The sequence below is a fragment of the Delphinus delphis genome, chromosome 17 (genome assembly GCF_949987515.2).
Source record: "Delphinus delphis chromosome 17, mDelDel1.2, whole genome shotgun sequence".
In the NCBI taxonomy this organism is placed as follows: Eukaryota; Metazoa; Chordata; class Mammalia; order Artiodactyla; family Delphinidae; genus Delphinus; species Delphinus delphis.
This window is the reverse complement of record NC_082699.1, coordinates 72,601,780-72,627,916: the sequence shown is the minus strand read 5'-3', so window position 1 is coordinate 72,627,916 and position 26,137 is coordinate 72,601,780. Positions and strand designations below refer to the sequence as shown.

The following is a 26,137-nucleotide window of genomic DNA, read 5'->3' as shown; positions in this document are numbered from 1 at the left end:
TTTGGCCGGAGGCATCCCAGTGCTGGTGCCCAAAGACTGTTGAGCAGGGCTGGGTCCTGGTGCTAATAAGCTATAGAGAGGATTCCAAAATGGTGCTGCCAGCACCAGCATCCTCGTGGTAGGACGAGCTTCCCAAAAAGGCTGTCTCTAGTGTCTGTGCCCCCAGGGTGAGCTCCAGTTGCCTCCTGCCTCTCTGGGAGCCTCTCCGAGATCAGCATTAGGGTCTGACCCAGGCTCCTTTCAAGTCACTGCTTCCGCCCTGGGTCCCGGAGGATATGAGGTTTTGTATGTGCCCTTCGAGAGCGGAGGCTCTATTTTCTACAGTCCTCTGACTCTCCCCAAAGCAAGCCCTGCTGGCCTTCGAAGCCAGACGTTTTGAGGGCTCGTCTTCCTGTTTCAGGACCCCCAGGCTGGGGAGGCCAGTGTGGTCTCAGACCTCTCACTCCTTGGGGAGGATCTCTGCAGCTGTAATAACCCTCCCGTTTGTGGGTTGCCTACCTGAGGTCCTGAATATAACGTAAGTCTGCCCCACCTATCCATCTCATTGTGGTTCCTTCTTTATGTCTTTAGTTGTAGAAGATCTTTTCTGCTAGATTCTGGTCTTTCTCATCAATAGTTATTCTGTTGTAATTTTATTCGGCCCATGGGAGGAGGTGGACTTAAGGGCTTCCTACTCCACCATCTTGGCCACTCCCCCAGAGCTGTTCTTCTCTGATGGAAGGTTTGGGGGCCCTTCACCAGTCAGTTCTGATTTCACGCCACCCTGTGCCTTCACGTAAAGCCAGCCAGGACCCCAAAGGCCGGGACGTGGTGGGATCCAGTTTTCCGTGATCAGCAGGTTCACAGATGCTAATTCCCCACCACTGCTCCTCACGTTCTCAGGATGGTTGAGCCAGCCAGTCACCTCGCTGTGTGTCCCAAAGCTGCTGTGTGAGGAAGCAGAGTGAAAGCAGATGGGGCTGGGCCTCTTCCGGGACAGGGAAGTGGTGGCAGATGAGAGGCTGCAGCTGCAGCCCTCTGCTTGTTGGTTTGTTTCCTTCCCTCCCACGGTCCGCTCACTCAGCTGGTGCAAGGAGCTTTGCCCTGGCACCTCTGGGGACTCTCTGCCCCTCCCCCTTCTCCGGATCCACCAAGCCCTCATCATGTGCAGGGCGCCACGCCAGGCACGCAGAGTGGCAGAGAAAAGATTCCATGCCTTCCACGTCGGACTGTGGCTGAAGCTTGTGTCAGACCACTTATCCCACCAAGGACTGTGAGAGCTGGGTAAGATAGAAATTCAGCTCTTCGAAGGTTTTAGAGAACAACCAGGCAGCCAGGACCTGAGGGACGAAGACCCCTGGAAGGAGAGAAATGGGCGGGGGTGAGCCTGATGCTTCCTGCCGCCTGCCTGCCCAAGGGATGCACTGGCTCGTGGGAGGCTCCAGAGGACAGACGGAGAGAAGCAGCTCAGTGTCGAGCAGTCCCACGAGGCTGGACATAAAAAATAACAGTAAAGAAATGAAATGAAAGTGTAGTGCGGGACTACCAAGTCAGCTAAAATTAAGGGGCCAAGAACCTAGGGCAACAGAAACCACAGGCAGAGTCATTATTCCTCACCTCTTTTTCCTTTCAAGGCATTTGCCGGAATTTCAGTGGCGTGGGACCAGAGCCTAAGGAAACAAGCTGGAAGCTGAGAGGTTGAGAAGCTAGACTGAGCCTTTGACAATCTCACAGTGTAGGGGAGGCAGGAATTGGAAGTGAGAATGTGCAAGGAAGAGGTCTCTTGGTGGGCCTCCTAGCTTTCCTTTAAGAAGGGCTATGCCCTGTAAGTAAGGGCAAGCCAGAAATAACTAGTCATCCTGAAGACAAGTGCGGCCCCAGTCATCCTGGTCACCAATTGGAACAAGGTAATGTGCCCGTGCTCTACCTAGCTCCAGGAGCAAACAAATTCCTCCCTGAATTAGGACAGCCTTCTCCTCAACTGCTACACTTCCAGCACGTGCGGTATCCACCGTCACCAGGCATGCCAGGAGACAGCCAAATGACCGAAGAGAGATAAGGAGAGAAAATCGACAGCAGAAATAGACCCACATCTCCTCCAAACGTCATGAGGGTGAGACGGTCTTTAAATAACTGAATAACTCTGATGGCTCATTGGAGGAAGATAGATGACAAGGTGCAGATTTTCACCTGAAAACTAGAACTTATTTTTAAAAATTACTCAGATGGAAATTCTAGAACTGAAAAATACAACTGAAACGAATATAGTATATAATTTAAACAGATTAGACACAGCAGAAGAGAGGATGGACAAGGTAGTATCCATCTCAGGAAGCTGAAAAGATGACAGGTTACAAACCCAAAGAAATGACAAGAAAGGAAATGAAAATGAGAGCAAGTCCTGATGAAGTAGAACAATTAGCTGTGTCTACAGAAGACAGCCCAGGAGGAGGCAGGAGCCTGGAGCAAAGTGCTGGCTTTGCCACCATCTCGCTGTGTGACCTTGGACAAGTCTCTTGCCTTCTCTGAACCTCAGTTTCTCCTCTCAGGGAAATAAGCATGATGGCTCACTTCACCCAGATGACGTGAGGACCCCGTGGAGGACGGTCATGGCAGCTCTATATTAGAAGTGCTGATATTACCGTTCACTCGGTCATTTCACCAACAGTCATAGGGCAGGAGGCTAGGCAGAGAGCTAGGAGGGCATCCCAGCCTTGTTAGAACTACTGTGCAGTTCAGCAGGCATTAAATAAACATTCACAAACCCATACTGTCCGTTCATTTGGTTTTCCAAGTATTGGAAGCAACTCTTCTCTCAGTGGCTGGTAATTGCTGCTCTCTCCTTGTTGATGGGGTGGGCGGGGGTATATCTTCATTAGGGACCCTCCTTCGGGGAATCCTTACTTTCTGAGTTCTTAAAAGGGCACCAACTTGCGTCAGCTTTTTGCAGTGACCCCGTTAGCCCATCACATCCACGTCCGCTGTGCCTCTCCCAGAACTCCCGTGTGTGGCCGTGAGACGACTGTCTCTCTGCAGACAGGACAGGGAGCTGTGTCCTCCTCCCCCTCCCTCTCCTCGTCCTCTTCGTTCTGGGAGGCTTGGCCAGCCTCCGTCCCTGGCCGCACTCTTGGCATGCGGAGATCTGTGGCCCATGGTGTATTGGCCTCAGTTCCACCTCCGGGTGCCAGGGCTGGCGCTCCCCGTGTGTAGCAGGCTGCCTCACATCACACAGTGCAGAAAGTCACGCATTCCTCCTTTCTTCCCTGGGGCTGGGGGGAAGGGGAAGGTGGAGGGCTGTTCTTGCTTTTCCACTGCAGTTTTCCAGGGCTTTCAAAAGTGCTAATTGATACCAGCCTGGAAGTGTCTGCTGGTAGGTGGGTTCAGAACAAGCACCCTGGCCTGAGAGATGCAGCTACCAAGACGTCCCAGCTGGGTGGGAGGAGGATATCACAATCTGTACCTCGGCAGCTCGGCCTTGCCCTCTGTCCCAACTCTCACCACACCTTCCCCCGGCCTCCGCCAGCGCTAGTGTAGAACATTAATATCTCTCGTGGAGCTGGGACGTTGTAGGGAACCTAACCTCTCATTCAGAATTTTATTCGATCAACATGGTTCAGTAATCATCTATTTCAGTGAACTTGTCTCTGCCCTTGGCATCAGGATACAGAGTCAATAAGAGCATCATGGGCCCTGCTCATGACAAAGACAGATGTAATGAGACCATGTGAGTCCTCTGCTTAGACCCTCCAGTGGGTCTCCATGTCCCTCAGAGATATCATGGCTTCTGAGTCCCGCACACCCTCGAACCCACCCACATACATGCCACATACATGCTCCTCTCTGATCCAAGGACACCAGCCTCCTTTCTCCCAAAGGCACTGGAGCCTTGCAGATGCCTGGGAAGCTCCCACCTTAGAATCTTTCATGATGGGTCCCCCACCACCCAGCCCAGAGCCTGGCACAGCTCAGGGCCCCAGCAGATATGCAGCGAGTGAATCACGTGAATGGACAGGTCTTGCTTGGTTAATAGCCTCGAGAAGTGGGCAGAATCTGTGTTGTCAGCCCCATGTTCCTGTTGAAGGGATGGTTCAGAGAGGTTAGGTAACTTGTTCACAGTCACACAGCAAATGGGTCGTGCAACCTGATGAGAATCAGAATCTTCCGACTCTTAGTCTGTGCTTTCTTGCTCAGGTCTCCACTCGGAGTTGGTGGCTCTTCCCCTTCATTCACCTCTGCATTCCTTCATGCCATGTGTGTTCCCGGTTTCCGGGCCACAACAGTGAGTGGGACTGAGTTTCTATCCTCCTGGAGCTCCCAGCTCAGGGAGGAGACAGATTAAGTACACAGCACAGGCAGAGTGGAGCCAGGATGCTGTGGAGGCCAGGAGAGGCCCCTATTTAGGCCGGCAGTGGGCAGGCCTCCCTCCAGGATCAGTGCCAGCTGAGCCCTGAAGAATGAATCAGAGCCAGGTGGGGTGGGGTGGATTTTCCGGACGGCGGGGACGGTCTGGGTAGGTGCCCAGAGGCAGGAGCAGCTGTGACCTGTGGGTTAGTTAGGGGATTTATTCTCTCAGGCCCCTGAAAAGTCAAGGCGTAGGGTGGGCCGCAGGGCTGGGTCGACGGGATTCAACACTGTTCGCCTCTTCCAGTGAGCTCGCAAAATGTCCAGTACGACCCTGACCTCGCCTCCAAACAGCAGACTGGCCAGAGCAAAAGAATGTTCCTTTGCCCCCCACTGCAAAGAGTCAGGAGTTTCACTCCAGATGAATTAGGCTGCACGTCCATCCCTGGACCAATGACTGCGGTAGGAGGGGTGGGAACCCTCTGCCTGCCAAGTTAGATCAGAGCCCGCCCTTGAGGACAAGCAGGTTAATCTAACTCAGATGACAGAGCTGGTGCTTGATGGAGAAGCAGGGGACAGCTGGAAGGGACAGCTCTGGACACCATTAGGTTCTACATACAAGTCACATGGTCACGACAAGTAGAAAGTGGAGCAGTAGGCAAATGGAGAGACGTTGCCACCCGGGCTGAGGTGCTGAGGAAGCAGTGGAGGCAACAACACATCTTGAGCCCTGGCTGCCTCCAGGAAGGCACTGTGGATTTAATCTGATTTTTGAGCTGCCCCTCTTTCTACCAAAAAGGTAAATCAGTCTTCCTTCCACTGTTGCTTTCCTGGAAAAAATATATCCTGCTTGTTGGTAGTCTATACCTTGAGGATGGGGAAGGAATTGATCAGACAGATAGAGATAGGGGCACGTTCCAGGCAAGTACCAAAGGGAATCATGTTCAAGTGCAGAGGTGTGACCACAGCTGCACTCTGCAGAAGCCCGGAAAGTCAGTGAGGTGTGGGAACTTGTGTTACAAGCGTTTGAGGAGTCCTGGTTTGCTTTCTTTGATTAAATAACTCCCAGCTTTCTCTGTATCCCTCCAACTATGGTCATCTGGAGCCCAGTTAACAGACAGGTTGTCCCGTCCAGGGCAGACCTCCTGCTTGCGTTTCTGGTACCCTGGCCCCTCCAGGTGCATGGAGTCAGAGGGGTGTGGGTCTGGATTCAGATCCTGCTTCTTACTTTCCCCATGACCTTGGGAAAGTCATTTAATCTCTTTGAATCTCTGTTTCTTCTTAGGACAACCTGGGAAACCCCTATCTAGCTGATGGTATACTTTGTCAGTCATCTGAGGAGATAGATATGTGTGACTGTACCATCCTGTTTGGCTGTTAGTGGCTCATCCAAGAACATTCATTCGTACATTGAAAATGGAAAATGAAAGTTTAGCAGTTACTTAATGAACACCAGAAACTCAGCATTTTTAAAAATTAATTAATTTATTTATTGTTGGCCGCATTGGGTCTTTGTTGCTGCACGCGGGCTTTCTCTAGTTGCGGCGAGTGGGGGCTACTCTTCGTTGTGGTGCACGTGCTTCTCATTGCGGTGGCTTCTCTTGCTGTGGAGCACGGGCTCTAGGCGTGTGAGCTTCCGTAGTTGTAGCACGTGGGCTCAGTAGTTGTGGCACGTGGGCTCTAGAGCACAGGCTCAGTAGTTGTGGCACACAGGCTTAGTTGCTCCGCGGCACGTGGGATCTTCCTGGACCAGGGCTTGAACCTGTGTCCCCTGCATTGGCAGGCAGATTCTCATCCGCTGCGCTGCCAGGGAAGTCCCAGCATATAGCATTTTGTCTTATCTTCATAACCATTCTATAAGTGGAGCTATTACTATCCCATTTTACAGAAGGGAAAATTGAGGGTCAGGAAGGCTGAATAACTTTCCCAAAGCCATACAACTGGTAAACCAGTACTTGAGCCTGGGCCAGGTGGAAGCCTGGGCCACCCCCTAAGCATACCATTTTGGTTGTGGTTGAACTTTAGAATCTGAGAGACAGAGAGTGAAGGAGAGAGAAAGTAGCATGTCCTTGGCAATCTCTGTGTACCTGGCACTGTACGTGCGTTATTAACTCATGTCACAAACTTAGGTCTGATTCTTAAAGGTACTAGGTTCTGGTTGCAGGAAAGATGGGTGGGCCACCTTCCGTGTCTCTTAGCAACCTTGAAGGATAGGCGTTAACATCCCACTGCACACATGCACACACTGAGGCTCAAAAGGGTAAAATATTGTCTGCAGCCACTTGCCACATGGGCTTGACAACAGAACGGAAGACGATGGGAGGAAGTGGAGAGAGAGAAATGGTTTTTATAAAAAAGTAATAGAAGTTCATCCTGTTTTCTTCCTCCTTTTCTGTGCAGATGTCAGACAACCCTCAGTGCCTTTGTCAAGTCGGCTGCTTCACCGCCACATCTCTGGTGACAGCATGGGCAAGACCAAGTTCTAACTAAGGATTGCCACACACCGTCTTCTCTGGAGGGCGGTAACAAAGACAGCTTGACCCTGTCCTGTACCGCAACCCTTCCTTCGAGGCCCTCACCTCCGAGGGACCTGGCCTGTCACAAGGATTAATTACCCCTCAACCCCCTTGGATGGGAAAGGAAATCACTGTTATCAAGTTTCGATTAAAGCTTCATCAGGAGACATTATCGGCTGTTTAAGGATTGCTGAGGAAGCAGGCCGCTTTATTTCCTGAAAAGACAAATTATATGCCAGCAGAGGCACCCCGCCACAAGTGGTCCGCTTAGCCTTTGAGTGTCGCGGGTGATGTCGGGCATAGCCGGGTGGCCGTTGCCCAGCAGCAGTGGCCATAGGAGGCTTTGAGGCTCCCTGGGGCTCCCCGCCTTGCCTTGCGGTCGATCCTCTGTCTCTGGGATCTTTCGTGGAAGTTCCTCCTCAATTAGGCGCGATTTCCTGCAGCCCATCCCTGGGAAGCCCCGCGTCAGGAGAGCAGAAATGGCGACCGCGAGGAAAAGAACTCTCAAAGTTCTCACTTTCCTCACCCTCTTCATCTTCCTCACCTCCTTCTTCCTGAACTACTCCCACACCATGGTGGCCACCGCGTGGTTCCCCAGGCAGATGGTCCTCGAGCTCTCGGACAACTTCAGGAGGCTCGTGAATTACCCCCACAGGCCCTGCACCTGCGCCCGCTGCATCGGAGAGCGCAAGGTGTCCTCCTGGTTCGACGAGAGATTCAACCGGTCCCTGCAGCCGCTGCTGACGGCCAAGAACGCGCTCCTGGAGGAAGACACCTACAGCTGGTGGCTGGTGAGAGCCGGGGCTGAGTGTGGGTCTGGGGGTGAGATGTGGGCGGCCCCTGCCTGCCAGACGCTCACACCCAAGTGTGCACCAGGGGCCCTGCCAGGCGCTTGGCGGGATTCAGAATGCTGGTCATCCGTACGTTCGTTGGTTCATGCATTCAGCCTCTGTTATGGAGGATCTCCTGTATATATTATAAATCAGAGCAGAGGGCTCTGTAGCCGTTCCCTGTGTCTGCCGTAACAGGTGACCACACGGGTGGTGGCTTACGGCAACAGAAGCGCATCCTCTCGCGATTCCGGAGGCAGAAGCCTGAGCTCAAGGTGCAGGTTCCAGGGGTTAGGACTTGGGCATATCTGTTTAGAGGCCACTACTTAACCCACTCTGGGTATGGAGAAACCAGATCGTTATTCTCATGGAATTATATCCTGGCAGAGAGAGACAGATAAGAAACAAATAAACAAGATAGACTCAGATAGAAGTGCTCGGAGGAGGATAAAAGGGGTTTGGGAGAAACTTGGGGCAGGGGCCTCTGTAAATGGGCTCGTCGGGAAGGTCTCTGAGCAGCCGGGAATTGAGCTGAGACCCAAAGGCGGAGAGGGCGCCGGCTGCGGGAGGATCTGGGGAAAGTGCCGCTGGTGACGGGGACAGCGAGTGCGAGAGCACTGGGGCAGCATCCGCTTGGTGTGTTGGAGGAGCTGGAGCTGTGTGTGGCCGTGAGCGCGGGCGTCTGGGAGTGGTCAGGACCCACAGCCAGGAGCCTGGGGTTTGTTCTGAGTGCAACAGGAAACCACTGTAGAATTTTAACTAGGGGAGGTCCATGATCTGATCTAGTTGTTGAGCGCAAAGTGGATTGAAGGGGAGTGAGAAATACCCATTCATTGAGGACTTATTGAGCATCTATTAGATGCCAAGATACTGAGATGGAAAGAAACAGCCTTGCCTTTTTAGCCTGCAGGGATGGTTGGAGGAGAAGGGAAAGCAGACCAGCCCAAGGCAGGGTGATGGGTGATAGGCACCCAGGGTCCCTGGGTTTTGCTCCTGACTTTCTATATTTTATCAAGGGTGATGTTGAGGAAGCTCTTCATCTCAGATTCTCAGACTGAGGTAGTAATAGTCGCCTCACCAGGTTTCTCTATAGCACCGCAAACATTAGGTTTTAACATTTTTATTTATTTTTGCTGTTTTAACGGGCAAGGGAAAATGAATTTGCATTCTTTCAGCACTTATGAAGGCTGAATGTTTTCTCATGTGGCTCTTACCGTTTCATCAAATTGTCCTCCCACGTCCCCACCCCAGCCCTTATGTGCAGTCCTTCTTTGCTGGAGTTTAGCCTCTTGGAAGGGATTTTGCAGGGTAGGAAGGAAGGGGAGAAGGTTCCTCATGAATAGAAATCAACAGAAAGGAGCAGGGCTTTAGAGCTTCTGGGTTCCTTGACAACACACAGACCACATGTTTTGAGTAAAGAATCAGGACACCACATCTGACAAGCGCTCCCGTCCCTCCAGACGGAGACACAGAATATTGAAATAAAAACCACCCTGGGGGCTTCCCTGGTGGAGCAGTGGTTGGGGGTCCGACTGCCGATGCAGGGGATGCGGGTTCGTGCCCCGGTCCGGGAGGGTCCCACATGCCGCGGAGCGCCTGGGCCCGTGAGCCATGGTCGCTGGGCCTGCGCGTCCGGAGCCTGTGCTCCGCAACGGGAGAGGCCACAACAGTGAGAGGCCCGCATACCGCAAAAAAAACAAAAACAAACAAACAAAACACCCTGGGAGTTCCAGCAGGCACCATAGCTCTGCATAAAGGCCCCCAGACAGCCAGGACAATGTCTGACAGATCCAGATTTAGGACCCCAAACACAGAGCCCTGCTTTTAAAGTATGACGTGCCTGGTGGGAAATGCCCTGAAGGATGCTTGGCTGGCCGGGAGCCCGCAGAAGGTGATTGATGCCAGGTGTCAGAGGGGCTGGCCCTAGACATGCTGTTCCCCAGACCTATTCGGGGCCCTGGTTTGGAGCAGACCCCTCGTGTCTGCTCCCTCTTCTGCTTTGTCTCCGGGATGAGGGGAAGGACTTGACTGAGGTCACTCAGCCATCCATACAGAGCCAGGCCTGGGACCCGGCCGCCCGCCCCAAGGCACCCTTGCTTTCCCGTCCTCTTGCCCACCGCTGCTCCTCCAGACCCACATGGGAGGGAGGGCAGGCGTGGGGGAATCAGGAAGAAGCCTTCAGGAGCTGGGGGCTGACAGCTCAGGTGCCTTGGGTATCACGAAGTCCCCCATGTCCTGCGGCAGTGGGGTGATGCTGGCTGCCTCAGCCTCTGCCTCCAGGCTCTGCCTTAAGACTTGATGCTTCCAGGGAGCCTCTGACAACAGCAGCAGCCACTGCCTGAGCGCTGATTGTAGACCAAGAAATACACTGCTTGGAAACTAGGCAGGAAGAGTGAGAGGGGAGAAGGGCGTCTTGGAACTTCTGCCCTTTCTCTCCTGCGTGCATGTCAGCAGCCCTCTGGGACTTCCGTTGTCATTTACAAAAGGCAGAGAACGCAGAGAGTTCCTTCCCAAGGAAGACAGGGACATAGCGGTACTGACCTGCCTCATCTACCCCAGCTGGTGAGTGGATGCTTTAGGGCTCTAATCCCCAGAAACACAGCTCGATTCCAGCCCGCTGTCCCCGAGTTCTACTCAGCTCTGTACTCACCCCGTGGCCTAGATCTTTCCCTCTCTGGGCCTCAATCTCCGTTCCTGCCAATGAGTGTCTGAAACAGAGCCAGGGTTCCTGAAGTGTGAGCCGGTGGGGCAGCGTGATTCCTGGTGATACAGGGGCAGGGCCTTTAAGAGCATCGCATCACGCTCAGGGCGAGGATGTCATTCGGCTTTAATTCTCTTTCCATCTTTGAAGTTGCGAGGATTAAATGTCGCTCCTTGTTTCATGATGCGCCTCTAACACCTGCCCATCTTGGTTCTAGCAAAGGAGGGCGGCTTGCCTGGGCAAGCAACGGGATGGAGCTGGAATCAAATAAAGTGGTTTTGTTTTCATCGTACTGGACACTTTCCTTTTTTTTTTTGGACAGATTTTTTTACTTCTGCCAAGTAATTCTTGCTTCCCGCTTGTGGCAGAGAGATGAGATTTCCTTTAAAAATAAACTTACTTTTTAAAGTGAATCGTTAAAGAGGGGTAAGTCAGTAGTAGGTGGACGGGACAACGTGATGCTGCACTCCCAGCATGGGTACCCTGCCGGCTGTGAGCCTTCAAACCCCGGGGCCCCCGAGGCAAAGCAGGCACACGTGTCACGTAGTAGGTGCTCAGTAAATATTGCTGAGCGCTGGATTAAAGAACGCCGTGTTGCTCCCTTAACCCAGCATACAGTGTCGTGCTCCCTGAGGCAAATGACATGGATGGAGGACACTCTCTGGTTCTGAGCGCATCTTCACGTTGTCAGGGCTCTTCCTGGGTGGGGGCCCCCGTGGAGGTCCCTGCCGGGCAGCTTGGCTGTGGTCCTCGATCCCAGGGGTCCTCAGAGTGTGGTCCCTGCACCAGTAGCAGCATCACCTGGGAGCCTGTGAGACATGGCTCTGTTGCCCAGATGTCACACATCAGCCCAGGTGATTCAGGAGCCTGGAGCTGCCCCAGGAGATCCTATCGGAGCAGGTGTTTAATCTGGATATAATTTTTGTCTTATTGTCGTAAAATATACATAACATAATATTTATCGCTGTTTTCTAAGTGTGCCATTCCATGGCATTAAATGCATTCACGATGCTGGGTTACCATCACCACTACCCGCACCTGGCGCTTCCGTCACCTCCAACAAAGCCCCTTGTATCCATTAATAACCACCCCCCTCAGCACCCCTCTCATCCCTCAGGCAGCCATTCTACATGCTAGAATTTGGCGATTCTAGTATCTCCTGTAAGTGGAATCGTACAATATGTGTCCTTCTGTGTCCGGCAAATAAGCCGGTGAAATAACACTTAGCATAAGTGTTTTCAGGATTCATCCATTGGGAGCATATATCAGAATGACCATTTTTTTTATAACTGAATGATATTCCAGTGTCTGCACGTTCCACGTTTTGTTTATTCATTCATCCATCGATGGACACTTGGGTTGTTTCCACCTTTTGGCTATTGTGAGTAATGCTGCAATGAACACGAGTGAACAAGTTTGTGCTCATGACCCTGGTTTCAGTTCTTTTGTTTGTTTTTGTTTTTGTTTTTGTTTTTGTTTTGGCCTCATCTTGCGGTTTGTGGGACCTTAGTTCCCCGACCAGGGATTAAACCTGGGCCCTCGGCGCGGAGTCCAAACCGCTGGACTGCCAGGGAATTCCCTGATTTCCGTTCCTTTTAACACTTAGGAATGGAATTGCCGAGAAGCCACCCAACAGTTTTCCACGGTGGCCGCGCGAGTTTACATTCCCACCAGCGAGGCACGAGTGTTCCAGTGTCCTCACCTACGCTTGCTATTTCCCCTTTTTCTTTTATTGTAACCAGTGATGTTTCTAAGTAGAAGTGTGTCTGCGGTCCTGATGCCGTTGCCTGCGGCTCCCGCAGCATGTGAGTGTCTTAGGCTGGAAGAGATGCTGGGTGGTTTTCTCTATTGGACCATCCAGGCCTCCTGGTGTGCCTCTCCTTGGGGATGCTAATTCCTCCAATGCCAGGTGGGGACCAGATGCCTGGGGATCTCCCTACGCGATCCCCCCGTCACTGACCTCCTAGACAGTGGCCAGAGCAGCTCCTAGCCTCACCTTTCTCTCCCAGCCCCTCTCCTGTCCCTGGGGCTGCGAGTAACTGGTGGGACTCACCTCACAGCCACCTACCCCTCCCCAAGCTCAGGGACTGGGCTTTCCAAAGGTCAAGGTTCCAGGGCTCTGAGGCAGGGGTGATGTTGTGGGAGAGACTTCAAGGTGGGTTTATAAAAGCCTGGCTTCAAATCCTGCTTTGGATTCGGGACACGTGCTCAACCGACCTGGGCCCCAGAGCATCCTTTCTCGTCTGCCTTTGAAGTGACACAGCCCTGCGGCTTGGTGACGCAGGCAGATGCGATGCTTCTTAGGAAATCTCTCCAGGTTTCACTCTGAGGGGGGGAGTAATGTGCATCAGCGAGCGGTCACTATGCAGCGTGGCCGAGCTCCCCCTGAGGCAGTGGACGGACGTGGGTGTACAGAGAGAGGGCTCAATAGGGAGACCCACTCATCCCACTTTTAGCACTGAGAGTCCTGCTTCTAGGGAAACCCCTGGGCCAACCAGGGGGCTGGTCACCCTCAGAATAAACCCAGTGTTTGTCTCCGCCTGTGGGTCAGAGAGGTCCCAGGGCAGCTGACCTCGGGTGTGGGTGTGAAAACAATTTGTTAAGCAGACATTGGACTCGTTGATGCATCCGGCAAAGGGCTGATTCTTGAGTCTGGCTGGAGCCCGGTGGTCCTGGGGCTGCAGGAGCTGAGAGGCGGGAGGGTGAGGGGAACAGAGGGGAGGGGAGGCGAGCGTGAAGGGTCACCCGACCCTTCTCCCATGTGCTTTACTCATACCAGCCAGTCTCATTGCGTCGAGGCCAGAGCTGTACCTCGCACGTAGTAGGTGCTCAATAAGCCTTTGTAGAATGAGTGAATGATCTCTTGCCTTCCCATCTCCCTGAGTGGCCCTTGGGCTCCTGGCAGGGGAGGTGGCTGTCTGAGCTGCCTGCATCTCCAGGTGCCCAGAGGAGAGAAGGGTACTCGGGAGGGGCTGGGTCACCAACCACAGGGGCCTCGGGGCCCAGCAGCGGGGGCCTGAGGTAACACATCCAGACTGACTGTGTCCTGCGTCCTCCGCCCACAGAGGCTCCAGCGGGAGAAACAGCCCAGTAACTTGAACGACACCATCAAGGAGCTGTTCCAGGTGGTGCCCGGGAACGTGGACCCCCTGCTGGAGAAGAGTTTGGTGGGCTGCCGGCGCTGTGCCGTCGTGGGCAACTCTGGCAACCTGAGAGAGTCCTGGTACGGGCCTCAGATAGACAGTCACGACTTCGTGCTCAGGTGGGTGCCAGCCCCTCGCCCCCCAGGCCACCCCGCTGCCCCCCAGGCCCCTGGAGCTGCAGGGGCTTCATGGCTCAGCGTCAGGAGGTCAAGACCCCAGTCCGGGTGTGCCCAGCCTTACCTGGGGACCCCGGGCCCCTCACTGCCCCCTCTGGGCCTCAGTTTCCCCATCTGCATTGCAGATGGACCAACAGGACCTCTCTGGATGGAGAGAGGAAACCATACACAGAGGTACCCAGGGGGCTGGGAGATTGGCCTTGAGAGGCCTGGCCAGGGGGCAAGACTAACTTGAGGACTCTTGTTTAATCTTTAAAATCCATCCCTGTCTGGGAGTTCCCTGGCGGTCCAGTGGTTAGGACTCAGCACTCTCACTGCCAGGGGCCGGGGTTCCATCCCTGGTCTGGGAACTAAGATCCTACAAGCTGCGCTGCCAAAAAAATAAATAAAATAAAAGCCGTCTCTGTTTTGCCATCTAGGCCATAACGTAACTATATACTTTTAATGTAAAATATGTTTCCCTGACACCAAGTAAAATGGGTATTCCAGGAAGATGCCCCAGGTCTCTCCCACGTTTCTTGTCATCCCCACACCAGTCACCCGACCCAGGGGCACCAGTGACTCAGATGAGAAGCGCAGGCACCTTCTAGAACCATCCCCTGTTTCTGTGGTGTCTGACTTTGTCTTTAGACCACTCACCTGGCCTCAGGGAGCCTCAGTGTACCTGGTGTCCGGTGGGCATGTCCATGGTGAGGGGGAAAGAGTCAGGTTCAGGGTCAGACAGGCCCTGAGTTCAAGGCTGCCTCTGGGTTACTCTGTGTCCTGGGATCAATTCTTTGCATTCAGATTTCTTTGGCCATAAAAATAGGACCATAAAGTACGTACTGGACACTGTCATCATTAAGTGTCAATGATGTGCGTCACTGGACCAGGACAGAGTAGGCCATCGATGGTGGCGATGGTCAGGCTCACTCGAGATCATAAATGAGAAAAAAGTAGCAAAAGCCTCTGAGCTGTGCCGCAGTTGCCCCCATTTCACAGATGCGGAAGTTGGGGCCCAGCACAGCCTCGCGGAGCTGAAGCCGACCCTCAGAATCGGTGCCGCAGTGCGATGCCTGTCCTCTCTCCCTCCCCCTCCCAGGATGAACAAGGCCCCCACGGCAGGGTTTGAGGCCGACGTGGGCAGCAAGACCACCCACCACCTCGTGTACCCCGAGAGCTTCCGGGAGCTGGCGGAGAACGTCAGCATGGTCCTGGTCCCCTTCAAGACCACCGACCTGCAGTGGGTAATCAGCGCCACCACCACAGGCACCATCTCCCAGTAAGTCCCCTCGGGGCGCCTGGAGGAGGGGCACTGCTTGTCCCGCTGCTGCTCCTTGCTGTGTGAGGGCCGCTGAGCCCCCCGCCACGCTGTTCCTCCCCCGGAACACCCCCCTCCCCAGGCCTCCTCCTGGAGGGCAGAGCCCCAGTCCCCCGGCCACCTCCAGACCCTCCGGCTCTTCTTGGTACCCCTCCTCCCATCACCCCGATGCACCCGGAGCTCCGGCCTTCCTCTTCCTCGTGACTTCCCGCCCCTCCGAATAGACCTCCCAGCTTTGCTTCCCCAGACACCCTGGAGACCCCTCGGGAGAGGGAGCCCCGCTGGAAAGGACACAGCACGTGTTAGTTCTGACCCCACGCTCATCTCTGGGGTGCTCCCCGTTGATGACAGCCTCCGCCCGCCCCCGCTTCTCAAACCGTCAGAATGGCCCCGGCCGGGCTGGGGGGCGGGCGGGGAGACCGGGCGTGGAGCACGTCGGCTCCGGCTGCCTTGAGCACCGAGGAGCTCACGTCTTCTGATTTGTTCCGGGCACTTGGCACGGGTCTCAGTGAATTCCCACTAGTCCTTCTCATGACCTCCAGCCTCCAGGGAGACCCGGAGGCTTGGCCCCTTCGCAGAGCCAGGCTCGCACCTGCCTGAAGAGAAGTGGCTTAGTGCCCAGATGGCCAAAAGCCTCCTTGTCTGAGGCCTGGTTAGGAAGCCCGAGGGATTTGGGTGCGGGAAGCTGGGGTGGGGGGGCTGTGCTCGGAGGAGGAGGGCAGTGAGGGAAGCGGGCGCAGCCAGGGGAGGAGCTGGACCAGCCAGGGCTCCGCTGCCGGCCCCTCCCTCCTGGTCCCACAAGCTGGAACGTGACTTGTCCCCGAGGTAGATGCAACCCAGGTGGCCAGGCACGTATACCGTCATCTTGGGGGCACGGGAAATCTTGCAGGTGAAAAGGGGCCGTTGTGGGCCTATCAGCCAGCGTCCCAGCAGCGGGGGATGGGTGTTGTGGGCCCCGCTCCGTGCTGCTTGTGCTGTGTGCACGGCTTGGAGCAATCCCGCTTCTTAAACTTTCTGGGAGAAGGCGGCATAATGCAGCAGCAGGTCCTCGAATGGGCCACGATCGCCCTCTGGTGTCCATAATGGGCCACTGCGAGGAGGTGGGGTCCCTTGGGGAATGAGTGTGCTTTCCCGCTTGCCCCACCTGCGTCTCCAGCTGCCCCTACCAGCTGATGCCCAGGCCGCCAGCCCCCTCCCACATTAACCACCTGCCTTGTCCTCCCGCAGCACCTACGTTCCTGTCCCCACGAAGATCAAGGTGAAAAAGAATAAGGTGAGTCAAGGCTCAGGTGCCTTGTCCTCTGAGCTCAGCCTCGCTTTCAAGGCTCTGCGTGAGGACGGAGATCACCGTCTCCCTGCTCTGCCAGCATCGGGCGGCGGAGAGCCCCTGGGCCCCCGGGCTGCTGGGGCTCGTGGCCCCCCGCTTAGAGAGTGGAGAGACGAACCCTGGAGAGGCTCCCTAAGCCTGGACCCTGGACCTGCAGCACCACCCAGGAGCTTGTCACCAATGCGGATCCTCAGGCCACCCCAGATCTGCTGAATCAGAAACACTGGATTTTTACAAGCCCCCCAGGGATGCTGGTGCTGTTCGAGAACCACTGCCCTACAGCATGAGCATCTGCAAAGCCAGACCTCGTCACCTGTCTCCATATCTGCATCTTCCCCAGTGGGCCCTGGAATGGGATTGGCTAAGACGTGGGCAAAGGGCAGAGGGATGAAGGAAATGAAGTGTCCGCCACACCAGACGTTTGCATACACTGTCATGTGTAGATGGAGAGATCAGGTTCAGAGAGGTCAGGTAACTTGCCCAGAGACACACAGCTAGTCACTGTATGGCTGGAGCTGATGTCTTCCCGATGGTGGCTGCGTGACATTGAGCATGTCACTTAGCCTCTCTGAGCCTCGATTTCCTCATCTGTAACATGAGGAGAGGGAGAGCTGGCATGCGGGGTCATTTTAGGGACTGGAGATCATTCAGGCCCATGTGAGGCAGACGGGTGGCTCGGTGCCTTCCTGCAGTGTGACAGGAGTGTCCCTGCCCCCAGCTCATGCTCTTCCCTGGAACCTTCTCCTGCAGCCTCATGTCCCACTCCTTGGCTGCATTTGATTGTAATTCAGATGTCACCTTGTCTGCAAGCCTTCCCACCCCAGTGCCTTATCTCCCTTCTCTGCTTTGTCTCTGTAGTCTCATCATTCTTTTCTAGCATCCTCTGTGTCTCAGTGATTTAGGTCACGATCCATCTTCTCCACTAGAACGTTAACCCCCCCACCCCGAGTGCAGGGTTATGAGTTCCAGTCCCAACAGGGTCCCCCGAGGTTACAATAGTGTGTGGCACCTAACACAGGCCTGGTATCCTTCTCCAGACCCCTCACCGTGTCCTCCCTCCCGCAGATCCTGATTTACCACCCAGCCTTCATCAAGTACGTCTTCGACAGCTGGCTGCAGGGCCACGGGCGGTACCCATCCACCGGCATCCTCTCGGTCATCTTCTCACTGCACATCTGTGATGAGGTAGGACCCCCTCCCCCATGCCTGCCTGCCCCCCCCAGGGGGTCGGGGACCGAGGGCTCCTCATTCTGTGTTCTCAAGAGGGGTGGCGAGAGCGCCTGCAGTCAGGCAGACCTCCATCCCCCTCCCGGCCCCGCATAGCCTGTCTCTTCTAGAAGCTCTGATCCTGTCTCTACAGTGAGGCTTGCACTGTCTCCCGCACGGGAAGTCTAGGTCGCAAGGCAGAGCCTGGCCCAGCAGGTGGAAGCTCAGATCTGATCTGGGGGCAATATAAGCATATCTCGCCCCCAGGAGTATATTATAATCGGGGGAGCTGTACGGGGTTGTGGTTTCGATCTCAGTTGCTCATCAGAATCATCTGTGGAGCTAAATTCCGGCCCCCAGGCCACAGCCCAGCCCACTTCCACCAGAATTCCTGAGGTTGGAAACCCGGCACCCAGGGGTTCCACTGTTCACGGAGGTTGAGAATCAGTGATTTTGCCAACCGTGTGTTTCCGATCATGGATTCGCCTCGCCGTACGCCAGCCTGGGCCTGAGTTTCCATCAATGATCTGGGGTACTTGCTGCCCGTGGACAGTGAAGCAGGACGGGGACCACAGTGCCCCCTGCTTCTTCCCTGGCCTTGGGTTCAGGCAGGGCACTCCGCTGTCCCTTCTTGTCACGTACAGCCCATCCCCGCCCTCACCCCATCAGGCTCATCAGTGGACATCGCAGGGAGGAGGGGTCGAGGGGGTAGCAAGGCCCACCCACCGTCTCTGCCTCAGTTGTTCTGCCACCATCTTCGCCTGCCCTTCACCCCAGAAACCATACCTGCCTCTCATCTCCCCACCAAGCCCCTACCTCCAGCTGGCTGGTCAAAGAGCCCGTGGGCTTCTGCCTCAGAAATGCCCCTCCCATCCCTTAGCGCATGCTCTGGGGCAGGCCCGTGTCCCTGCTGGCATTTTCAGAAAAGGCTGCACTTGCCACAGAGCTGTCTCCTGCCCCTGGTGGGTCCCCACCCCTGAAAGCTGTCTGCCATGCTGCGGCCCACATAGCTTTCCCTCTCCCTGGAAGCCCCTCCTCCCGTCCCTTTCTGGTTACCTTCTGCTCATTTTCCAAGACCCAGTTCAAGTGTCACTTGCTCGAAAGAGCTCTCTCTGCTCTCGTCGGCCTCCTGCCCCTCCGCCCTTGGTGTTGAGGGAGCCCCAGCGTTAGCCCCTGTCCCCCACGGGGGCCCGGTTGGTGCTTGTTATAATTTAGGAGCGCCAGGGGCTGAGACCTGACTCCTGCATCCCTGATCGCGCCAGCATCCGCCTGAACTCTGACGGATTTAATGCAGCACCTGGCACAGAATAAGTGCTCAGTAAAAGTTTGTCATGCATGAGAAGCACGCCCCCTGCCCCGCCCACCGGACAGTGAGGACCCCCGGACCAGATGGGTATTCGTCCAAGGGAAGGCAGGGGTCAGAGCTACCGCCCACCTCACTGTGGTCATCGCTCTTGGCCCCATTTTCCATATGAGGAAAGTGAGGCTCAGAGAAGTGATGGGGGACTTGCAGGATGTATCAGCAAGAGGTAGAGCTGGGATCTGAGGCAGGCTGTTGGGCCTCGAAGCCCTGCTCCTCAAGCCTTGGAGAAGAGGTTGTGCCTCCCCAGAGGTGGACCCAGCACCCGCAGGGCCACCCACAAGCAGTAGCCTCCCACTGTGCGCTCTGGCATTGGACTTGACTTTTTACTCAACTTGCCTTTGCTTCCCCAAGCCTCTGGGAGTTCCAGGCTCCTGGAGAAGGGTTTCTGTGAATCCTTGGAAGTGGTGTTTACAGATGCTGGGGGTGCCTGCAGGCTCTCTTTGTCAGAGGGTCCACCTGCAGCCCTGCTGTCCGGCTCTCACCTGTGCTTTGCCCCGGCAGGTGGACTTGTACGGCTTTGGGGCGGACAGCAAAGGGAACTGGCACCACTATTGGGAGAACAACCCGTCGGCAGGGGCTTTTCGAAAGACTGGGGTGCACGATGGGGACTTTGAGTCCAATGTGACGGCCACCTTGGCATCCATCAACAAAATCCGGATCTTCAAGGGAAGATGACGCTGTGAAGGGCTAAGGACAGATGCACCAGAGCGCACCTCTCCACATCCAGCCCCAGCTTCTCGCCAGAGCCACTGCGCTCTGGGAACTTGGAGGGCCGGCCTCAGGGGTGCGCCCAGGTGCCCCTCGCAGCCTCTTGCACCCCAACATTTGGTAGAATCTACTCAGCAAGGTTGCTGAGCCCTGCCAGGGCTGCAGGGCAAGTCTCAGAACCATTCTGGGGTGGGGAGACCCCTCTCGCTGCTGTTCCGGGCTGGGGAAGGTGGGGAGACTGTGGGGGAGGTCCAATCCGAAGACTCCCACATTCGAAAGAAGAGGATGGTCTCCTGGGGAGGATGCACAGAGACTCTGCTCTGCTGACGGGTCCGGGGCCAGCGCTCTGATTCTCGCTGTGAAGTTCCTGGGTGAGGACGACCCCCAGGACAGCCATGTGGGGCCTCCCTCACATGGTAGGACCACCACGCCTCCCCTTTCTGCCCAAAGCTCATTTATGGTGGCCAGGAGGGCTCCTCACCCACAGGTCTTCAGAGACTCTAAGTATCCAGATGTCTCCTTCCCAAGCTGCTGTTCCCTTGAGTAATCAATCTTTGTGTTTATCATGATGACTGAGAGCAGATCTGACGCCTTCTGTGTGCCTTTGTATTGGGGAGAGAGATGCATGCATTTGGCTGAAATGAGGCAAGAGCCCCAACTTTCCCCTTGGGAAAGGGGACCGCAGCAGTGCACTCCCCTTACTCTGTAGCCGGGGACAGTTTTCTAGTTCCCTGAGCCAGCGTCTGAGTTGGAACAAAGCTCAGATGATACGCGGCTCCATCCAGAGGCCCGTCAGCCATGGGGACTTATTTTCACAGACTACTGGATTTGGTGCCCGTAACCTTCCAGAGCTGTGCAGGAGGCCGCCACCAGCCAGCAGTTTCCCCCAGGGGTCTACGCTCTGGGCCAGATCCCTCCTGGTCACCTGTGTGGTGTCCTGGGGGTTGCAGGGTCATCCTAGGAACGTGACCATCAGAGGGGAGAAGTCGTACCTCATCCTTCACGTCCCAGCTGCTCGCTCTTCCTTGTCAGCCTTCCTGATTATTTATTGTTTTGTTTTTAAAATTCAACTGACGTCATCTGCACTTTGTGACTCAATTGCTCTCGCTTCGGCTGGTAGCTGGGGTGCGGACGCTCGAAGCCAGTTTTGTAGGAATCCTGAGACTTGGGGTACTGTGGTGTCTAGGGCTTGAGGGCTTGCTGGTGGGCAGATCGTGGGGTGTCAGGTCGGTAGGTTTGTGGGATGCTCTGTGCCTCCTTCTCTCCCAGTCCTACCTTTCTTATTTCTCATTACGGGCTTTAAATTGAGTCTCAGGCTAGGAATTGCCAAACCCAGCGGCACTGTCTTGGGGCCGGGTGGGGAGTAGAGTCGCAGGCGTGAAATGACAGTGATTTTTGGCTCCAGTTGCTGACATTTAATCAGAACAAAACAAACAAACAAAAAAAAAACAGCCCATTTTTTTCTGTCAAGAGCATTTCCTAAAAGGCCACTGATACTTTGAGGAGTTGTGACCGTGTCCTGGTCTGGGAAGCCAGGAGGCCGCCTCCGCTGCTCCCTGCAGCCCTCTGGGTAAGCCCTGCCCTCCCCAGCCTCACTTTCTCCCTCTGCAAATGGGGAGAGAGGAATTACAAATGGACCACAGATGGCAACGGGCATTCACAAGCATCCGTAGAAGTCACACACCGCGTTTGTTTTTCCCCTGAGTCCCTGTATATGAGTATTTTCCTGGGGAGAGGTTCCAGTTTTTATTCGATTCTCAAAGATTCAGGATCCAGAAAGTGGTTTTTAAAAGCTAACAAACAAAAACCTGTTCCAGCTTTAAAATTCTGCAAAATTGAAGACCCTCTTGACTGATAAAAGGCTTGTAAATTGCTGTGAGGTCATTATTCCGAGCATAAATCCTCAGAGGCTAGAGCTCATGGGAGTCATTGACGTGAAGAATTCAGCAAACGTGCTGGTCGGCTGATTAATCCCAGGGACAAACCTTGCAGAAATGGACACTGGCGCAGGGAGCGGTGTGGGCTGACCCCTGAGCTCGCTCTCCCCTTCTCCTGAAAGCCAAGTCTGTTCAGGATGATGGGGTCAGAGAGAGCACTTAGCTTTCCTGGATGTGCTGAGTCAGGTCCCCAGAGCAGACAGGTGTCCACAGCTGAGCTGCGCGCCACCTGGGTTGGCCGCCTGGTCCCCACTCCACCTCTCCTTCCCACCAGGCTGTTCACTGTGAGATGCCTTTCAGCCCTTGGATCCCATTTTACAGATGAGAAAAGCAACGCCAGAGAAGGCAAGTGATTGCAAAAGTGAACCAGTTGTGAAACAGATTTTGAGCCAAAATAGGGTGTTCTTGGCTCCAGAGGTGGGCTTTCCCAGCCAGGCTCATCCAACCCCTCAAAGAACTGTAGTCGGTGTAGGTTTCGGACTACAAGCCTCTCACCGCCGGGCTTCGTTCTCAGGCTGCCCACGGTGGCCCGAGGCAAGCTGTAGCCTCGGCCTTCTCACACCGTCCTTCCAGTGGAGGAGGTAGCATCATGCTTTCCCAGAGCTGGGGCAGACATCATCTTGTGGCTTAACAACGGCCGCCTACCCGAATCCAGCCAGCCACTGTGGCCGGGATTAACGCACCATTGCCTTAAACCAGCGGGGCCCATACCGGGGTAAAGGTGGCTGAGAACTGGACAAGAGTGTTTCCCACGGGGATTTGGCCATCGGCTGGAGGACGAGAAGCACCCACACGAGGAAGTTCTTGCATGAACAGTATATGCAGTTGGGCTCCCCGGGGTTCCGGGATCCCAGCCCAGGGCTCTGTCCACTCCGCGGGCAGAGAGCTCCTTGGAGACCAGCCCCGGGCACAAAGCCTGCAGTAACCAGTGCTGAGCCTGAAGCCGAAAGGCGGAACTGATGAGGGAGAAGGATGTTACCAACATCCCAGACATCTGACTCCCCCAGGGAGTGAAGAGGCTGCTTTCTCAGCTGAGCAAAGCAATGTCTGCAGCCACACGACCCCTGGAGCCCCTGCTCTCACCCACCTGTAGGGGAAGAAAGGAGGGTCGGTTTGTAGTGATCTGGGGAAGAGAAGCAAGTTCTTGAATTGATGCCTTTTGAAACCCTGGCTTGACCAGGCATCGTCCAGCAAACCACGAGGGCTGGGCTTAGTGGGAGAAAGCAGACCCAAGGAAATAGGACCTAAAAGAGAGAAGCCAGGTTAGAACGGGGGCAGGCGATTTTTGTCGCGGGGATTGGGGGTGGGTTCGGGGACGTGATGGCATCCCAGGCTCTGCCGCGGCCAGAAGGGCCAGCGAGAGGCCAGTCCTACCTCGACGCAGTCTGGGCCTCTGGATCAAAGGTGGGATAGAATCACAGAGAATATTGAGAACTGTGATGTTTGCTTTAACTGTTCTCTTCAAGGCAGCTTGAACCCAAAGGAAAAATGGAAAACTGAAAAGAGCTCACTCTCCCTCTCACGGTTCTGGTCAGAAATGCTTTCTCCAGGGAAGCCAAAGATGGCTGGACTCCAGCCACGTGCCATCAGGGACTGGCAACTGTCCTCGCTCCCCCAGAGTTCGGGGATGTCACTGTGTCCATCGTGGACATCTGGTTTGCAGCAGACGTGGCCTCAGGCCACTGGCTGGTCATCCTCTCCTGGGATCTGGGCTAACAAGTTTTGAGCCCTCCTGGGGGGCAGTCCACGACACCTCTGCAAAAAAAAGAAGAGGGTGTAGGAGGAACAGCAGGCCAGGCAAAGCAGCATCACATAGTCTGTCCTTACCCAAAGCACTGCATTTCCTACAAGCAGCCAGCCTCTGGCCTCCTGTCTCCCTCCCAGACCATCAGAGGTCCGTACTCGTGCTGAACTTGACCCCGTTGCTCAGCTTCTGAACTGCCATTGTCGCCCTCCTGCCCAACGTCCTGGTCCAGACATCAGCTTTAACCTGGGAGCCCTCACAGGGCCCCGGTAGGATGGACATGGGTGCGCCATCACGTTAGCACTTAACTGAATTCATGTCAAAGCCAAAGTTTCCTGAGCACTTTTTCCTCTTTGCAATCTTGTTGGATTGGTTGGTGGTGTTTTAAAATCTGCGTTCTTTGCCCCCCCCCTTGCCTCACTCCCAGGTTTTGCAGCTAAGTGTTTGTTCTTCTGAATGAACTTGGCAAGAGTCTGCCTTCCTCAGCCTCTGCTCTGTTTTTTATTTTTAATTTATTGTTGAACATTTCCAATGATCCGAATCAAAGTGAATAAAAAAAGAGCTATTTTATTGTTTGGGTGTGTCTGTCGTTTTTCTGTGAGGGCTGTACCTTGGTGCTATCTCTTGAGGTTTCCGCTCAGGAGATGTTTTCAGTCCTAAAAAGACGCCTCCTGTGTTAGTGTCTGCCCTGAACTAAGTGCCCAGATGTTCAGGACATGGAGAGAGAGCCTCTCCTCAGATGAAACCGTGCCTTCTCCCTGCTGTGTGACTGTGGTAAAGTCGCCCAACCTCTCTGAACCTCAGCTGCCTCATCTGTCCAACGGGGACCACTCTACGGGCCAGCAGAGGGAGTGTGAAATCAAGAATAGATGCATCGTAGGAGGCTGGTGGAGACGCAAGCCCGCTGCTCCAAGCGTTTGCTGAATGAAATAGGCCAATGTGGGCAGATTAGTGTCCATCCTTCCCAAAGAAGACTCGTCCATGAATGGATGCAAGTCTGATCCAGAGCTGGCACAAACTGCCCAATTTTTAAAATAGATCCAACAGTCCACTACCAGGACTCTGTAAAGCTGGTGTAAATAATACTACTTCCCGATTTGCGTGGCACTTTACAGTTTGCACAACGCCTCCCTGGGCACGATCTTGAACTCTCTCAGGAGCCCTGCAGAGCTGGTGAATGGGGGCAGGCAGTTGAGGGCAGAGGTGAGGTTCAAGCCAAGCCTTCCCTCTCCAGATCTGGGGCTCCCTGTTCTCTGTGGTGACACCTCCCAAGTCACTTGAGAAGTTTGTCTGTGGTGACTTTCTGAAGGCAGCCCCTCCGGGATAGGACGGTGCAGAGATTAACACAGGTGCCCAGGAGTCAGGCTGCCTGGGCTCCTACTTACTAGCTGTGTGAGTGTGAGCGAGTTATTTAACCTCTCTGTGCATATTTCCTTATGGATAAAGTTGGGGTGATGAAGTACCTCCCATATAAGCAGGCGTTGAGGGTTAAATGAGTTCTACCATACCTGGGACCTTCTCTCATCAATGGTTAACAGGCTTCCTGACCCTCCACTCCATCAGAGACCCATCTTACCCCAAATTTATTTCTAGTTGGTATCACATTAGAGCTGCAATGTGGACAAGTGGCCACTAGGTGCCGACACATGGACCCCAGCCCCGCTGGATGAGCTAGGTCAGGCGGGAACTCTTCACTCCATGGAGACCCCAGCAGGGAAAGGAATCAGCCAGGGCCCTCCACAGGGAGCCCCGAGCATCTAAAGGCATTTCTTTGCGACCCTTCAGCACCCGCCAGAGACAAGCCAAAGCCAGCCTGCTCTGCACCACCCGACCCTTCCCACAAATGCAGGTCCCCCAGGATTTGGTTTTGGGAACCCTGGGGAAATCCACCCAGCAACACGCCTCAGGCTGCTCCCGTGAGCCATGGCCGCTGAGCCTGCGTGTCTGGAGCCTGTGCTCCGCAGCGGGAGAGGCCACAACAGTAAGAGGCCCGCGTACTGCAAAAAAAAAAAAAAAAAAAAAAAAAAAAAAAAAAAAGAACGAAATTTTGTCATTTACCATAACATGGATGGATTTGGAGGGCATGAGTCTAAGTGAAGTAAGTCAGACAGAAAAACAAATACTGCATGATATCACTTATGTGTGGAATCTAAAAGATACAAAAACTAGTAATAACAAAAAAACAGACTCACAGATATAGAGAACAAAACAGTGGTTACAGGCTGGGATGGGGGGCAGCATGGTGGAGGGCACGGGGCCGGAGGAAGGAGGTACAAACTACTGGGTATAAGATAGACTCAAGGGTGTATTGTATAACACGGTGAATATAGACAATATTTTGTAATAACTGTAAATGGAAAGTAACCTTTAAAACTTGTATAAAAATTGTTTTAAAATTAAAAAAATAATAAGTTAGTTAAATTTTTAAAAATAGATAAAAAACCAACCAAAAAATATTTCTAATTTCTTTTTACTTTCTACCATAAGGATCTTTACACATACACAAAGATTGAAAGGAGAGAGTGTATGATCCCAGGTGTTAGATTCAACGATCCTCAGTGTTTTCCACATACGCCCCCTCATTTTTTCTTCTCCTTTCTTTTTCATCATCATTTTTCATGTCCAGCTGTGTTTAGGGATCTGCCTCAGATGTCACTTGGCCCCTGTGCATGAGTGAGTAGGTCTCTCAGAGCGTGCCTGTCCCATCCACCTGAGTGTCACCCACCACGTGGAGATGTCCCCAGGCCCTCTGGCGCCCCGTCCTCCAAATGCCTTTGGAAGGTGGTTTATTTACACTAGGATTCACAAAAGTCATGTCACCAAAGGTCTGTCCCTTCCTAAGCAAGGAGGTCATGTGAGGTCCAGG

At 54.3% G+C, this 26,137-nt stretch overlaps 1 protein-coding gene across 1 annotated transcript in view; it reads left to right on the top strand.

Annotated features, from left to right (window-relative positions):
• Nucleotides 1-23,846, top strand: part of ST3GAL1 (ST3 beta-galactoside alpha-2,3-sialyltransferase 1) — an 87,911-nt gene extending 64,065 nt beyond the window's left edge. The window contains exons 3-8 of the mRNA XM_059995222.1: nt 6,721-7,627; nt 13,433-13,629; nt 14,768-14,947; nt 16,214-16,259; nt 17,379-17,498; nt 19,384-23,846. Coding sequence (XP_059851205.1) covers nt 7,316-7,627; nt 13,433-13,629; nt 14,768-14,947; nt 16,214-16,259; nt 17,379-17,498; nt 19,384-19,557 — 1,029 coding nt within the window. The 5' untranslated portion in view covers nt 6,721-7,315 and the 3' untranslated portion in view covers nt 19,558-23,846. The remainder of the gene's footprint in view (nt 1-6,720; nt 7,628-13,432; nt 13,630-14,767; nt 14,948-16,213; nt 16,260-17,378; nt 17,499-19,383) is intronic.
• The last annotated feature ends 2,291 nt before the right edge of the window (nt 23,847-26,137 follow it).